The sequence below is a fragment of the Salmo trutta genome, unplaced genomic scaffold (genome assembly GCF_901001165.1).
Source record: "Salmo trutta unplaced genomic scaffold, fSalTru1.1, whole genome shotgun sequence".
NCBI classification, from domain to species: Eukaryota; Metazoa; Chordata; class Actinopteri; order Salmoniformes; family Salmonidae; genus Salmo; species Salmo trutta.
In genome coordinates, this window is record NW_021822866.1 from 60910 (window position 1) to 77782 (window position 16873).

At 47.3% G+C, this 16873-nt stretch overlaps 1 protein-coding gene and 1 long non-coding RNA gene across 2 annotated transcripts; both read left to right on the top strand.

Annotated features, from left to right (window-relative positions):
* Positions 1-1052: 1052 nt before the first annotated feature.
* On the top strand, positions 1053-16594 carry LOC115186142 (acylamino-acid-releasing enzyme-like). Its single transcript, XM_029745880.1, has 22 exons — positions 1053-1164; positions 1442-1574; positions 4819-4951; positions 5127-5214; positions 5329-5404; positions 5579-5730; positions 5942-6076; positions 6287-6378; positions 6510-6547; positions 6672-6793; positions 8437-8497; positions 8659-8753; positions 8833-8884; positions 8996-9084; positions 13449-13584; positions 13682-13765; positions 13984-14064; positions 14152-14240; positions 14380-14588; positions 14821-14923; positions 15013-15119; positions 16324-16594. The coding sequence occupies exons 1-22, from the start codon at positions 1153-1155 to the stop codon at positions 16430-16432; spliced, it is 2196 nt and encodes a 731-aa protein (XP_029601740.1). The 5' UTR covers positions 1053-1152; the 3' UTR covers positions 16433-16594.
* LOC115186145 (uncharacterized) lies at positions 9083-9327 on the top strand. Its single transcript, XR_003875612.1, has 2 exons — positions 9083-9129; positions 9161-9327. It is a non-coding gene; the product is annotated as an uncharacterized LOC115186145 (long non-coding RNA).
* Positions 16595-16873: the final 279 nt, after the last annotated feature.

Below are 16873 nucleotides of genomic sequence, written 5' to 3' on the forward strand. Positions count from 1 at the left end.
TGGAGCAGCAGCACGGCCAGGTGGACTGGGGACAGCAAGGAGTCATCATGCCAGGTAGTCCTGAGGCATGGTCCTAGGGCTCAGGTCCTCCAAGAGAAAGAAAGAAAGAGAGAAAGAGAGAATTAGAGAGAGCATATTTAAATTCACACAGGACACCGGATAAGACAAGAGAAATACTCCAGATGTAACAGACTGACCCTAGCCCCCCGACACATAAACTACTGCAGCATAAATACTGGAGGTTGAGACAGGAGGGATCAGAAGACACTGTGGCCCCATCCGATGATACCCCCGGACAGGGCCAAACAGGAAGGATATAACCCCGCCCACTAGCCCTCAGTCCAGCCTCTCAGCCTATTGTGGACGGTCTGAGCACTGATGGAGGGATTGTGCATTCCTGGTGTAACTCAGGCTGTTGTTGCCATCCTGTACCTGTCCCGCAGGTGTGATGTTCGGATGTACCGATCCTGTGCAGGTATTGTTACACGTGGTCTTCCACTGCGAGGACGATCAGCCGTCCGTCCGGTCTCCCTGTAAGCGCTGTCTTAGGCGTCTCACAGTACGGACATTGCAATTTATTGCCCTGGCCACATCTGCAGTCCTCAGGCCTCCTTGCAGCATGCGTAAGGCACATTCACGCAGATGAGCAGGGACCCTGGGCATCTTTCTTCTGGTGTTTTTCCAGAGTCAGTAGACAAGCCTCTTTAGTGTCCTAAGTTTTCATAACTAAGACCTTAATTGCCTACCGTCTGTAAGCTGTTAGTGTCTTAACAACCGTTCCACAGGTGTGTGTTCATTAATTGTTTATGGTTCCTTGAACAAGCATGGGAAACAGTTTAAACCCTTTACAATGAAGATCTCTGAAGTTATTTGGATTTTTACGAATTATCTTTGGGATTCAAATGGTGGGATTGGATGGGGCAGGAGATGTTTATTTATTTTTTTCAATGGTTAGTGCTATCTGGGATTCTTTGGACCTCCCGATCGTTTTAAATTTCAACTTCAATGGGATGACGTCAGAGTTGGGGTGAAATCCCAAGGCGCCATTAATCACTTCCTTTGTGAATCCTACAAAATGTGTTGCTGCTGCCGCCTTGCGTTTGGTCTCTTCCATCAGCCCCTGTATGAAATGGTATCGGCCGTCGTGTAGACATGGAGTTCCTGGTAAAAGACAACTATTGTTCTTTTTTTCACAGATTTAGAAGTACCACTTTAGCTCAAAATGGACATTTGTGTTCCATCTACGTTTATCTTAACATTCGTCTATCTAACCGTTAAAATGAAGCTGATACATAATGTTCGTTTGTTGAACGCATGCAGTCACATGGCTTTATTATCACCTGTAATCGATGAAAGTGATTAGTTAGCTAGCTAATGCACTGTAAAAGTGTTCCCAAAAACAGTTTCTAGCTGCATGTCTAACTAACGCTACTGCACCTAGGCACGAATGGAACCCGACGCTATCAGCACTTTGTACCGCGAAATTAGTGGGTATCCCACCCCTATTTCTGCCTTCGTGACGGCGAATGACTACATGGCACTATTAAACGGCACGAGTTTCACTTTATGTACAGGTGAGACACTGCGCGCACACACACACACACACACACACACACGCACACGCACACGCACACACACACACACACAGAGATCGCAACGTTGTAACTGTCCCACTATGGTGTCTGTGAAACCACAGGTTGCGCCTGAGGCCATCACCATTTTGAAGTAGTCAATTTTCATCTGCATCTGAGTTGGATAACAAACTGAAAGGGTGTATTTTTAGATTTTTTTATTTAACCTTTATTTAACTTGGCAAATCAGTTAAGAACAAATTCTTATTTACAATGACTGACTAATGTAACCAGAAACAATTAGGGTGTGGGGTTTCTCGCTTCCTCTGTCTCTGCTGCTACCATAGAGATACATAGAGGACTCATCTTGTGTCTGTGCCATTATAGCAAAGATTTCTATAACTAACCCAAGATAGACCAGAGCATGTCATTTCCACCACTCTAGTCATTCAGGTTACGCCTCTACAGAGCTCTGGACATTCAGGTTACGCCTCTACAGAGCTCTGGACATTCAGGTTACGCCTCTACAGAGCTCTGGACATTAAGGTTACGCCTCTACAGAGCTCTGGACATTCAGGTTACGCCTCTACAGAGCTCTGGACATTCAGGTTACTCCTCTACAGAGCTCTGGACATTCAGGTTACGCCTCTACAGAGCTCTGGACATTCAGGTTACTCCTCTACAGAGCTCTGGACATTCAGGTTACGCCTCTACAGAGCTCTGGACATTCAGGTTACGCCTCTACAGAGCTCTGGACATTCAGGTTACGCCTCTACAGAGCTCTGGACATTCAGGTTACGCCTCTACAGAGCTCTGGACATTCAGGTTACGCCTCTACAGAGCTCTGGACATTCAGGTTACGCCTCTACAGAGCTCTGGACATTCAGGTTACGCCTCTACAGAGCTCTGGACATTCAGGTTACGCCTCTACAGAGCTCTGGACATTCAGGTTACGCCTCTACAGAGCTCTGGACATTCAGGTTACGCCTCTACAGAGCTCTGGACATTCAGGTTACGCCTCTACAGAGCTCTGGACATTCAGGTTACGCCTCTACAGAGCTCTGGACATTCAGGTTACGCCTCTACAGAGCTCTGGACATTCAGGTTACGCCTCTACAGAGCTCTGGACATTCAGGTTACGCCTCTACAGAGCTCTGGACATTCAGGTTACGCCTCTACAGAGCTCTGGACATTCAGGTTACGCCTCTACAGAGCTCTGGACATTCAGGTTACGCCTCTACAGAGCTCTGGACATTCAGGTTACGCCTCTACAGAGCTCTGGACATTCAGGTTACGCCTCTACAGAGCTCTGGACATTCAGGTTACGCCTCTACAGAGCTCTGGACATTCAGGTTACGCCTCTACAGAGCTCTGGACATTCAGGTTACGCCTCTACAGAGCTCTGGACATTCAGGTTACGCCTCTACAGAGCTCTGGACATTCAGGTTACGCCTCTACAGAGCTCTGGACATTCAGGTTACGCCTCGACAGAGCTCTGGACATTCAGGTTACGACTCTACAGAGCTCTGGACATTCAGGGTACGCCTATATAACGCTGTGCTCATTTAGGTTAGTGTTTTCCATTAGTGTCGGCTGTACAGCCGGTTACACAAATTTTCAGCCGGGTACTTTTTCCACTTCAATTTAACTATGCTACTTTTTTACAATTCATAAATCAGAAAAAAAGTTCACGAGCCCTCTCCCACTAAAATGAATGATATGCATCTTATAGTGTGTGTCAGTCCGAAAGTGACCGACGACAGGGATGGTCTGCTGGCTTGACGGTCTGCTGGCTTGACGGTCTGCTGGCTTGACGGTCTGCTGGCTTGACGGTCTGCTGGCTTGACAGTCTCTCTGTACCTCCTGGGTGTGTGTGTTGTGTACACTGTGCTTGCAGTCACATTTCTTTACACGGAGGGAGAGAGCACAGAGGAGGATGGTGGCCGGAGCTATAGGAGGACGGGCTCATTGTAATGAATGGAACAGTCAAACATGTGGTTTCCATGTGTTTGTGTTTGATACGTTACATGAATTCCGTACCAGCCATTACGATGAGCCCGTCTTCCTGTAGTTCCTCCTACCAGCCTCCTCTGAGAGAGCATGATGCTCCTTCATCGTCTATGTGAGTCAATTTGCACGTCCCATATAATGCGGTAACGATGAGTCGAAATCCACTTCGAATATAAATTAATGTGCCAGAAATTGTACTTTCTCATGCTCATTGGCGGTTTTTAGCATGTAAATCTTGGTGGGGCAAACTCCCCTCATTTTTTTGGGTAATTTCCAATTTGAGCAAATTAATCATAGTGGGCAGAACGAGCAAGGACGTGGGCAGAGCCAAGCACGAGCTAGTAAGATCCTATTGGCTCGCTCTAGTATTTATTAGCGTATTTCCGTTAAGGAACGCCTACTTTGTTGTGAGTGTGCAATAACTCAATTCACCCCTGCACTCCTTCTAAACAACATAATTTTTGGTAAAGGGTAAAGTCTACAAAATGCAGTCCACTGTTTGTTACAGATTCTAGTTTTGGAAACAGAAAACTGTATGGCGATCAAATGTTTCATTGATGAGAATATTTGCATAATTTTGGCCAAAATCCATCTTGCTCCGTCTTTTCCCAGTGCTGGGCTTCCTCACTACCATATTTGGTAGTGTGTGGAAACGCCAACCGGATGCTTCACATGTATACATCCAGGGAAATATCTGACTCATTGTTCTATCTGTGACAATAGCGTCTATGACAGCATTTGCCTTCACCATTGAGGCTATCTCCATTTTGAAGTAGTCAATTTTCTTCACGATTGGCCGGATCCCTCCTGATGACCTGGATGAACATGACTCCAACAGGATCAGCCAATTAAGTGTGAAGTACCACCCAGTTGCTGACGTTAAAATGGCGGAAGCCTTCAATGCTACCTTTTGGTCACTAGAGGCCTCTATCATTCTCAAAGGCCTCAGTGGTGCTGCCCATGCTTTAACAGGCTTTTGGGCATTAGCCCTCTATACATCACACACACACACACACACACACACACACACACACACACACACACACACACACACACACACTAAAGAACACTGAACAGCAGACAAATTGGTACCCATAAAAAACATTTTGACTGCACGTATGCTATTATGTTTGTTTGGTTGGGAAAAAAATAGTTCAAATTACTTTTTAAATCTATTGATGAAAAAAATAAAATAATAATCCTAGTTATTAACCTCTCCTTCACCTGCGCCTATCAGAGTGGAGTCAGACTGAGACAGTCCGGGGAGCCAGACTGCACTATGCCCAGCAGTGGACACTGATTCAAAACTACAGACAAGAGACCGACATAAACATCCAACCACCAAGCCCCTGCAGCCTTTTACACGGCGAGTAAGTAGACAGACGGACACATTAACACTCCCCCACCACTCATTCTCCATCCCAGTGTCTGGTGTTGATGACGTAATGTGTAAGATGATTATATAGGGGAGGTATTTAATAAAGACGCGAGAGGTCTTTCTCTGAGCTGCCATTTTCAAAGCTTTCTTCCTTCCTGCTCAAATAGATTTCTGAGTTCCTATTCCCTGTCTGGAGATCTGAAGGCGGTTGTCAGGGTAACCAGCGGTCAGGTTGTGGTACAACAGTTCCTGGAGGTAAGGATGGCGTAGTCTGGGTGTGTCCGTCATCATTTGGCTAAATTCCTTCACCCACCCCCATACGGTGCGTATTTGTTTGCTTTAACTTTAATAGGGTCTGTTCATTTTCAGGTATGGAGCGACAGGTGTCTAAAAAAGATCCTCGATCTCTCAGCTCTCAACAAACATGGGAGAGTGTATGAGGATGGTAAGGCCTTTTCCTGGGTGGTTTTAATGCCTATGGTGCTCTGAGTATTCTGTCCGATGCTAGACCTGTCCACTGTGGACCTAATCGGCGCCATTTGCTTGAATTCATCAGCCACACTCTCTCTCCATGTCGGTCTGTCTTTGTCTCTTGTTCGCCGTCTGTCTTTGTGTGCAGCTCAGTTTGGCTGCCTGGCCTGGTCTACATGTGAGAGCAGGCTGCTGTATGTAGCTGAGGGGAAAAGGTCTATAGGAGAGTCATATGCTTCAGCCTCCAGCCCATCAGCTGGAGAGCCAAGAGCAGGGCCCTCGGAAGGCCCTTCTGAGAAGGTATCAGAAACACCCTGATCACTTCTCCTCTATTACTTGTCTTTGTATGTTTAGCCATACATTCAGTTGGATGTAGTCCTTAAAGTGGCACTCGGGTGGTTCTGGAAGTACTCTTAGGATGGCTGCTATGTTGCGTAAACATGATCCAGTGTTTATTTCTATTCTTTTTTTCATGGCTTCAACACCCTTCCTTTCCCCTGTTGTGCATCAGGATAAGAGTGTGTACTGGGAGGACTGGGGGGAAGGCTTGACCAGTAAAAGTGTCCCAGTGCTGTGTGTGGCCGACGTGGCCAAGGGCACGGTAACAGTGCTGCAGGGTGTCCCGTCACACGTGTCCCCAGGCCAGGTGAGCACAAACGGGGCCTCACACACCCACACACACACACCAATAAAGGCATTAGCAGAGCATCGTATGGTATTTGCAACTTCACTGTAAAGATCACCAGTCACATGACATGTCTTATAGTCATGTAATTCTATGTAATATCATGTTATGCCATGAAATGTAAATGTACAGTAATTGTTGTCATGCTGATTGTCTGTCTGGTTAACACAGGGTCTCTGGGCCCATGATGGCGAGTCTGTGTTTTTTGTGGGCTGGTGGCATGAGCCCTTCAGACTGGGCCTGAGGTTCTGCTCCAATAGGAGGTAAGGAACAGCCTGTGTAGTCTACTATGTTTACGTCATCTCACTAATCAATATTCCAGAGTAATAGACTGATCAAGATATGCCCTTATGTGTTATTTTAGTAAGACTAAAATGAGAGCTTCTGGTTTCAGGTCAGCTCTGTTTTGTCTGGACCTGGAAGGAAACTGTGGTGAGTATTTCCTGTGTTCATTGTCATGGTAATCAACTTGTTAATTCACAGCGAATTAACAACAAAGCTTCTCTTTCCTCCTCTCAAACCTCCAACCTGCAACCCCTTGTTTCTCCTTACACAGAGTGTCTGTCTGGGGACACCAGCTCAGTCTCGTCCCCCCGTCTGAGCCCTGATGGACGCTACCTGGTGTACCTGGAGGGACAGGTGTTTGGCCCCCACAGCCAGTGTCTCAGCATGCAGCAGGTGAGTCCCCAGCCTGACCTCCAGCCTCCCAACTCCCAGACCCCAGTCCAGACCCTCCCCCCCACTCCCAGCCTAGCCCCTAGTCCTCAGCGTTACCTCCAGACCCCCGCTCCCAGCCTAGTCCTCAGCGTTACCCCCGCTCCCAGCCTAGTCCTCAGCGTTACCCCCGCTCCCAGCCTAGTCCTCAGCGTTACCCTAGCTCCCAGCCTAGTCCTCAGCGTTACCTCCCGCTCCCAGCCTAGTCCTCAGCGTTACCTCCCGCTCCCAGCCTAGTCCTCAGCGTTACCTCCCGTTCCCAGCCTAGTCCTCAGCGTTACCTCCCAGCCTGGTCCTCAGCGTTACCTCCCAGCCTGGTCCTCAGCGTTACCTCCCAGCCTGGTCCTCAGCGTTACCTCCCAGCCTCGTCCTCAGCGTTACCTCCCAGCCTAGCCCTCAGCGTTACCTCCCGACCCCCGCTCCCAGCCTAGTCCTCAGCGTTACCTCCCGCTCCCAGCCTAGTCCTCAGCGTTACCTCCCAGCCTAGTCCTCAGCGTTACCTCCCAGCCTCGTCCTCAGCGTTACCTCCCAGCCTCGTCCTCAGCGTTACCTCCCAGCCTCGTCCTCAGCGTTACCTCCCAGCCTCGTCCTCAGCGTGACCTCCCAGCCTCGTCCTCAGCGTGACCTCCCAGCCTCGTCCTCAGCGTGACCTCCCAGCCTCGTCCTCAGCGTGACCTCCCAGCCTCGTCCTCAGCGTGACCTCCCAGCCTCGTCCTCAGCGTGACCTCCCAGCCTCGTCCTCAGCGTTACCTCCCAGCCTCGTCCTCAGCGTTACCTCCCAGCCTCGTCCTCAGCGTTACCTCCCAGCCTCGTCCTCAGCGTTACCTCCCAGCCTCGTCCTCAGCGTTACCTCCCAGCCTCGTCCTCAGCGTTACCTCCCAGCCTCGTCCTCAGCGTTACCTCCCAGCCTCGTCCTCAGCGTTACCTCCCAGCCTAGCCCTCAGCGTTACCTCCCGACCCCCGCTCCCAGCCTAGTCCTCAGCGTGACCTCCCGACCCCCGCTCCCAGCCTTGTCCTCAGCGTTACCTCCCGCTCCCAGCCTAGTCCTCAGCGTTACCTCCCGACCCCCGCCCCTAGTCCTCAGCGTTACCTCCCGACCCCCGCTCCCAGCCTAGTCCTCAGCGTTACCTCCCGACCCCCGCTCCCAGCCTAGTCCTCAGCATGACCTCCAGACCCCTGCTCCCAGCCTAGCCCCTGGTCCTCAGCGTGACCTCCCGACCCCCGCTCCCAGCCTAGTCCTCAGCGTGACCTCCCGACCCCCGCTCCCAGCCTAGTCCTCAGCGTTACCCCCTGCTCCCAGCCTAGCCCCTAGTCCTCAGCGTTACCTCCCGCTCCCAGCCTAGTCCTCAGCGTTACCTCCCGACCCCCGCTCCCAGCCTAGCCCCTAGTCCTCAGCGTTACCTCCCGACCCCCGCTCCCAGCCTAGCCCCTAGTCCTCAGCGTTACCTCCAGACCCCTGCTCCCAGCCCCTTCAATAAGGAGCCGTTACCGCCTTATCAGAAAGAAGCAAGGATGGTCTGGAGGTCAGTGGGGAGTGCTGCTTATGCTTCGCTGGTGGTATTCTGCACTGTTATACTGTTATATCCTTACCTTCTCTCTGTCCACAGTATGACCTGGAGACAAGGAAGATCTCGGTGCTGGTGGACGTAGTCAATAGGCCAAAGAAAGGTACAGAATTTGAATAACTTTAACGCAACATTTTGAACTTGACATCGAATGGCACCCCATTTCCTACTGCACTTTCCATCTCTTGGTTCTCACCCATTTCCTTCCCGGACATTATCTATCAATCCCCGTTCCTGTGCCCCCCCCCTTTTGTCTGTCCCTAGATGAGTTTGCTGGGCTGTATGAGGCTTTGCCACCTCGATGCTGGGCGTCAGACAGCCAGAGAGTGGTCTTCAGTAGTGCCCGGAGGAACTGGAGGGTATAGTGTGAACATGCACACAAGCGGACACAACTTTGTACTCCATGATCTCACTTTCCCATCTGTCCCTCTCTCCCAGGACCTCTTTGTAGTGGACAGGACCACTAGGAGAGTAACCCGCATGTCTGCCCGTAAGCTCTCCTTTATATGATTATTAGTCTGTTAGGTTTTCATCTCCAGCTTCGTCAACTGAAACTAGTCCGAGCTGTAGCAAACCGTTCAATCTTTCTCTCTCCACTCAGCTGAGAAATTTGGGAGCTGGAAGCTGCTCACCATCCAGAATGACCTCATGGTGGTCCACTGTTCCCATCTGAACGAGGCCCCACGCCTGGTAATACAGTATTGTGGTCATTCATATATCGCTCTGGGCATTGAGGTTACCCCTATACAGAGGGCTGGGCATTGAGGTTACCCCTATACAGAGGGCTGGGCATTGAGGTTACCCCTATACAGAGGGCTGGGCATTGAGGTTACAGTGTGTTCCACTAGCGCCGGCTGTCGACTATACAGCCGGTTACACTAATTTTCAGCCGGGTACTTTTTCCACTTAAATTAACTATGCTACTTTTTACAATTCACAAGTCATAAAAAAAAGTTCATGAGCCCTCTCCCACTAAAATGAATGATATGCATCTCATAGCGTGTGTCAGTCAGAAAGTGACCGACGACAGGGACAGTCTGCTGGTTTGACGGTCTGCTGGTTTGACGGTCTCTCTGTACCTCCTGGGTGTGTGTGTTGTGTACACTGTGCTTGCAGTCACATTTCTTTACACGGAGGGAGAGAGCACAGAGGAGGATGGTGGCCGGAGCTATAGGAGGACGGGCTCATTGTAATGAATGGAACAGTCAAACATGTGGTTTCCATGTGTTTGTGTTCGATACGTTACATGAATTCCGTACCAGCCATTAAAAGCTGTCCCAACTAGAGAGCTTTCTTTTCAGCACCACAGAGTGAATCCTTACCACTGTTACACCTGGCTATCAGCGGAGCCTTGTCTGGCAGCGAAACCGTTCATTCAGCCTCATTTACTGCCTTTAAAAAATAATAGCTGATATGGCTGACTTGCTTCAACAAACATGTCTGAGATTTCCCATTTCCGAGTTTCCAGTTGTTTTGAATGCTGCAGAAGTAACGCTGGATTGACAGCATGGCCAATGTATTCAACCTTTTCTAGCCCATCGTGTTGAATGTTTATCCTTTTAAACACCCACCCCACTGAATATCAGGCTAGTAATTGCTTTGCAATGCTTGCAGTTAGCCACTGATTCCTTCCAAACCACTCATTGTTGAATTAGCGATTTCCAACTTGGTGTGTAATGTTTATGTCCAATGGCCGACGAGCACCGCTAAGTTTTATCATAATTTCTCATATGACAAGGATTTGCCAGTAGATTGTCGACTTAATTCATGATGACTGCTAGCTAAGTATGACGTTGACATGATCAGTCCAATCAAAGCTACGGCAGATATAATGTGATTTGACGTCATTTTATCTGTGGCCAATGACCTTGAGCCTTCTTGGATGGACACTTCTAATGTAACTCAATGGCTGCGTTTCAAACATATAAAAGACACACCCTCGTCCACTTACCCTCGCCTTATGCCCTTGGGGGAATCCCCGTGGCCATATTTGTCGGTCCAAATGATTAGCCAAGCAAGGGAAGTTTGCAACGTAAGCCCCTCAGCCCTCGTTTTTAATGGAATTTGCGGGTGTGCAATTATGTTCACTTCGGGGCCTGAAATGCCCCATAATTCAATTTGCGATGATGGTACATCCGCTAAGAAAAGTCAGCCAAAATCCCAAGGTCAATATGGAGTCAACAGTGTAAGTAAAAACAAATGTAAATAAGTTAGAAATTGTGCTGCTAATACACCAACACGTCTTGTAAAAAGTAAATGTTTTTGTTTTGTTAGCTTTTGGAAATTGTAGAAATAAATGTTCATTCAGAAGTTCCAGCTAGGCAGGCTAACGCTAGTTAGCTAATTAATTTGCTAGCTATCATACATGAATAAATATATAGTTAATATAAGTAGACGTGCAATCATAACGTCATCAGAAGTGTCCACTTCATTTTAGGGCTGAGGAGAAAGGATGTGTCTTAAGTGTTTGGAATGCAGCCTATGACGGCACCCAAAGGGCTTGAGTTTTGGAACTCTACCTTTTTAGATTTTGCCTTGACATAATGTCCCCATGAGTGACAGGACACTGAGCCAATCACTGCGCAACTAGGGAACACAAGTTTGTGTTAAACCAAATCATCATGGAAACGCATTTCATTTGGTGTATCAAGCAAGAAGGCAGTAACTGCAGTCTAGGGTTAAAGATCATGTCCATGTTAATAAAAAAACTGACATCTTAGTAAGACAACCACATCTCCAATGATCTGCCTACAATTCATTTGCCTCGACAGTAAAACAACTTTGAAGTCCTTTTTTTCCAGTTTCACTCCATGAGCATTTACTGCTCTTTTGCTTGGTATGGCAGAGCTGTGATTTGATTGACGAACAACAAGCTTGGCTCATAAATGTTGTCTAACTGAAAAAGTCAATCTCATATCCTTGCCGTTCATAAATCATACAACCATATCGCATCGGGACAAGTAAACTAAAGATCTCGTTTGTATTTTCGATATGAACTCTTATCAGGACTTGACAGACAGTGATGTTAGGCTACTGACGAGTCACTCAGTTTATCGAATCGCATCGGTAAGAGTTGATTTGGCTTCATTCGCATAGTGGTAGTTTTGTTGGTGATTAACTGCAGTTAAATGATAACGTTCGATGAATATGGTGAATCCTCACTGCAGAAAAATAGGTAGGCTAGTGAAACGATAGCCTCACTCTGGTCCGAAAGAGAACTTATTGATTTATTTCCAAAGCTAATGATGCATATGTTATTTTCAAATATGTTGATCTATGTCTACTGATTTTAATCAAAGTGTTGACAATGGAGTAGTCAACTGCTGCTTCATTCTTCAATTATACCTGTATCGCAGATTGCTGAGAAAATGCCTCTTATAAGGGAACTTTATGCCTGTGGAAGTCAACAAACTCTTAAAAGATTAATTAAGAAGAAATCTGTGGGTCAGGTCATTAAACAAGTGTTTTTTTTCTTCAATAAATGACGTAACTGACGACAGTTAAATTAGTGGAAGAATTTCAATAAGTGTTTGCAACTTTCCTTGTGAATTGTCATTTATTCAAATATATACTATTTTAGAGCCATTTTTTACATTTGAAGAAGTGCTCGTCACACAATTTCTTTGATTTAAAATGTAACTTAGACCAAATTATCTTAATTTATATTTTATTTACTTAATTTGAAGAACAAACATTGTGGCAATTCTTATCTTACAGTAAAATTCTTTAATCTCAAGAGAAGACTGGATAAAAAATTACGGTTTCTTTTCTTAATTAAAAAATAGTCTTTATTGTCTAAGCCAAGACAATATTTAATCAAAAATAGCAATACACTAGATTCATCCATTTTCAGTCATTTTAATTTTAAACAATACCACCAAAAAATCAAATTTGGGAGGTAAACTCAAAAGTATTCAATAATTTCGCTGAGTATTTCGGATGGAATCAAGGTATTGGAGGCCACCAAAATAGAGCTTGTTTCCCAGAAAATTATTAACCACCTGGCCCGGGCGATCCCACCTGGCTACTTTTATATTTAGTTAGCAACTCCATGTGCTTGTGGAAAACATGTAGGTTACCCCCCCCCTATACTGATCATTTAGGTTACCCCCCCCCCCCCCTATACTGGTCATTTAGGTTACCCCCCCCCCCCCTATACTGGTCATTTAGGTTACCCCCCCCCCCCTATACTGGTCATTTAGGTTACCCCCCCCCCATACTGGTCATTTAGGTTACCCCCCCCCTATACTGGTCATTTAGGTTACCCCCCCCCCCCTATACTGGTCATTTAGGTTACCCCCCCCCCCCCCTATACTGGTCATTTAGGTTACCCCCCCCCCCCCCCCTATACTGGTCATTTAGGTTACCCCCCCCCCTATACTGGTCATTTAGGTTACCCCCCCCCTATACTGGTCATTTAGGTTACCCCCCCCCCCTATACTGGTCATTTAGGTTACCCCCCCTATACTGGTCATTTAGGTTACCCCCCCCCCTATACTGGTCATTTAGGTTACACCCCCCCCTATACTGGTCATTTAGGTTACCCCCCCCTATACTGGTCATTTAGGTTACCCCCCCCCCTATACTGGTCATTTAGGTTACCCCCCCCCCCCCCCTATACTGGTCATTTAGGTTCCCCCCCCCCCCTATACTGGTCATTTAGGTTACCCCCCCCCCTATACTGGTCATTTAGGTTACCCCCCCCCTATACTGGTCATTTAGGTTACCCCCCCCCCCTATACTGGTCATTTAGGTTACCCCCCCCCCTATACTGGTCATTTAGGTTACCCCCCCCCCTATACTGGTCATTTAGGTTACACCCCCCCCTATACTGGTCATTTAGGTTACCCCCCCCTATACTGGTCATTTAGGTTACCCCCCCCCCTATACTGGTCATTTAGGTTACCCCCCCCCCTATACTGGTCATTTAGGTTACCCCCCCCCCCCCCCCCCCTATACTGGTCATTTAGGTTACCCCCCCCTATACTGGTCATTTAGGTTACCCCCCCCCCCCCCCCCCTCCCATACTGGTCATATATGCATTGTCATTGCAGGTAGTGGCTTTTCTTCCGTTGGCTGGGGGGGAGGGGGAGGTGTCCTGGGACCATCTGGGCGAGTCGTGTCTACTTGGTGCTATCGTCAATGTTCTGGACGTCAGCCCTACACCCCAGGAGGAGAACCCAGAGTACTGTGAGTCAGTCAATAGTGGTTTACAACTTGTCTGGTTGCCATAACTGCATGTCCTTGAGAACAATAAAATGAAGTAAGTTGTGTGTCTCTTATGCAGCTGGCCTAGACTTCGGGGCCCTGCTGGTTACGACAAACCACCTTCCGTCACGCACCAAGGTTCCTCTGGTGGTGTTTGTCCATGGTGAGAGAAACCTCTGGAGAATCTAGCTCCTGGGCCCGTATTCATAAAGCGTCTCGTAGTAGGAGCACTGGTCTAGGATCAAATCTTCGCTGTATATTTAATTTGTATAAAAACTGATCCTAGATCGGCACTCCTATTCTGAGATGCTTTTATGTATATGGGAACTGATCTATGAAAGAGATCACGGAGGACTCACTGAAGCTTGTGTTCTTTCCCAGGTGGGCCGCACTCCCAGTTCTTTGCGGAGTGGAATGTCACTACAGCAGTCCTGGTCAAACTGGGCTTTGCTGTACTCATGGGTAAGATAGTGGACTTCCTCCTTGGCTCATACCCACACACACTGGTATCCACTGTTAGAATATTGTTTCTCGCTCTGTGTTTTGTAGTGAATTACCGGGGTTCCACTGGCTTTGGCCAGGACAGCATCCTCTCTCTGGCCGGTAACATCGGCAGCCAAGACGTCAAGGATGTGCAGGTACCGAGTGAGCTCTCAGCTGAAAATGACTACAACAGTGTTTCAACCCAGGGTGTCAGTCAGGTTGCTAATTTTTGTTCTAACTCAATACTACTAACACACCTTGTTCAACTAACCTCTTCCTAACTATCATTCCCAGAGGGCTGTGCTAACTGCCCTTGCTGACCAAACTGCTGAGAAGCTCTTAACCCTTGACCCTGATAAAGTGGTGGTGATGGGTGGGTCCCACGGAGGCTTCCTGGCCTGCCACCTGATTGGCCAGTTCCCAGACTTCTACAAGGCGTGTGCCGTCAGGAACCCAGTCATCAACGCTGCCACCTTACTGGGAACCAGTGACATCGTGGACTGGTGAGACTTGACACTGTCTCTGTGTATCAGTGTATAGGACTGGGGAGTCCTAAATGAGACTGTAAAACACTAATTGTAGTGCACTAGTTGGGGGATGGAAAGTGTGTGCACTGCATATTTAAGATACTGTAAAAATAATAAATAAATAAAAATACAAGTACTATGCAAATACAATGTGATTAATTGGTTGGTTGATGGATAGATGTCCTGTGTCTCCCTCTACCTTTCCTAGGCGTTACTCTAGTGTGGGGCTGCAGTACTCTTATGACCAGCTGCCCACCCCAGAGGCTCTCACCACCATGCTCCAGAAATCCCCCATCACCTACGCACCTCAGGTTTGAGGTTCATGCACACAAATACAAACACACTCCCCTATAGCTGTCAGAGACAAGCATATCATTTGGTTTCGTCCGTCTGTGTCCAGATCAAGGCCCCAGTGCTCCTGATGCTGGGGGGTAAAGACAGGAGAGTGTCCCCTTACCAAGGTTTGGAGCTGTACCGCTCTCTGAAGAGCAGGGGCTCCCCCGTCAGGTGACAACCGCTTGTTATATTATCCATCATCCTGCCCACATAAAAAAATAACTATAGAACACTACAGTACTTACTATAGAATTTGGCTCAAATGCATTAAGGAAAGAAATTCCCCCAAATAACTTTTAACAAGGCACACCTGTTAATTGAAATGTATACCAGGTGACTACCTCATGAAGCTGGTTGAGAGAATGCCAAGAGTGTGCAAAGCTGTTATCAAGGCAAAATGTGGCTACTCTGAAGAATCTCAAATGTTAAAATATATTTTGATTTGTTTAACACTTTTTTGGTTACATGATTCAATATGTGTTATTTCATACTTTTGTTGTCTTCACTATTATTCTACAATGAAGAAAATAGTAAAAATAAGGAAAAACCCTTGAATGAGTAGGTGTGTCCAAACTTTTGACTTACTGTCGATGAAAACGCTCTTGGTACATATTATGATCTGCAGCTTATGAGGTATTCGTACTCAGGCGACCAAAAACTTGAGACTTCCTTAAAATTAGTTTGTGCACCAGCTGTTGAGACACTCCTCCCCCTCTCAGCTTACCCGAGGCTGCCTTCTGATCTTACCAGTGAGGTGTATTGTCCTTGTTCAGGCAAGACTCCTTGAAATGTAGGATATTGCAGTTCTTCAGGTCCTGTTGATAGGATAGTCGCCAACAGTTTGTTCTCTAGTGATTGTACGTTCGCCCACAAAACAGACGGCAATGGCGGTCTAGATGCGCGCCGACGTAGCCTAATCATGACGCCGCCTCGCTTGCCTCTTTCGCCGCTGCTTCCTCTTTCGAGTCCCGGGGATCAGGGCCAGGTCCGGGGTAAACGACCAGAGCTGCCGACTCGTTGAAGTAGAAATCTCTATCCGAATCGAGGTTCGCGATTGCTGTTCTATAGCAGAATTTGATTGCTGTTCTATAGCAGAATTTGATTGCTGTTCTGATGCAGAATTTGATTGCTGTTCTATAGCAGAATTTGGTCAGGAGCCGGTAAGACGGCAGCTATCCACTGCAGCGCCGTCCTAGTTTAGCATTGTTAGATGATTCGTTGACCTGTGTGAACTCTGGGCCGTATTTGTTAGGTACCTAATGGAAGCAGAACAAACTGAAACAGGGAGGGACTACCTGAACTTGTCCAATAAGAAATTGCTTGCTTTTGTTTTCCTACGTTGTCCGCTAATAAATACAACTGCTTGCCCTTGCAGGTTGCTTTTGTTTGCGGAGGACGCCCACTCACTGGCTCGTGTGGACACTCAGGCTGACTGCTTCCTCAATGTGGTGCTGTGGTTCCAGCAACACCTCTACCTGCACTGAGCCTCTACTGGTATGACTGGGGACACAAAGGGAACTGTGGAATTAAGACATCCACACTTGTGTGTACTGTACTCCCTTTGTACATTTCAGTTGTTACCAGGTCCTTCTGGTGTTTTCTATGGTTGCATTATGCCAGCAATAAATGTTTTGTTGAAAATATGACCTTTTGCGTTGATTGTGTACAACCTTCCGTGAGCTCCATGAGGCAATGGATGATTTAACTGCAGATGTGGGATTCCTGTGGATTTGTCTGGAAAACATCCAAAACACCAGTGTTGGGGACGTTACTCTAAAAATCTAGTTTGCCATGCTACCTATTACTTCACACTGGAAGAAGTTAAGCAAGACATAGCTGACTTAACTGTTTTTAATTCCAAGCACAGATGGGACCCTTGGAAATGAATTTGCTTAGGCATTAATCATGTAAAACACATTTCTTTA

Bases quoted from the DNA above. Each gene is read 5' to 3' on its own strand.
- LOC115186142 (XM_029745880.1), top strand. The intron at 13,766-13,983 runs GTGAGAGAAACC...GTTCTTTCCCAG, and splicing joins TCTGGTGGTGTTTGTCCATG to GTGGGCCGCACTCCCAGTTC. The intron at 15,120-16,323 runs GTGACAACCGCT...TTGCCCTTGCAG, and splicing joins AGCAGGGGCTCCCCCGTCAG to GTTGCTTTTGTTTGCGGAGG.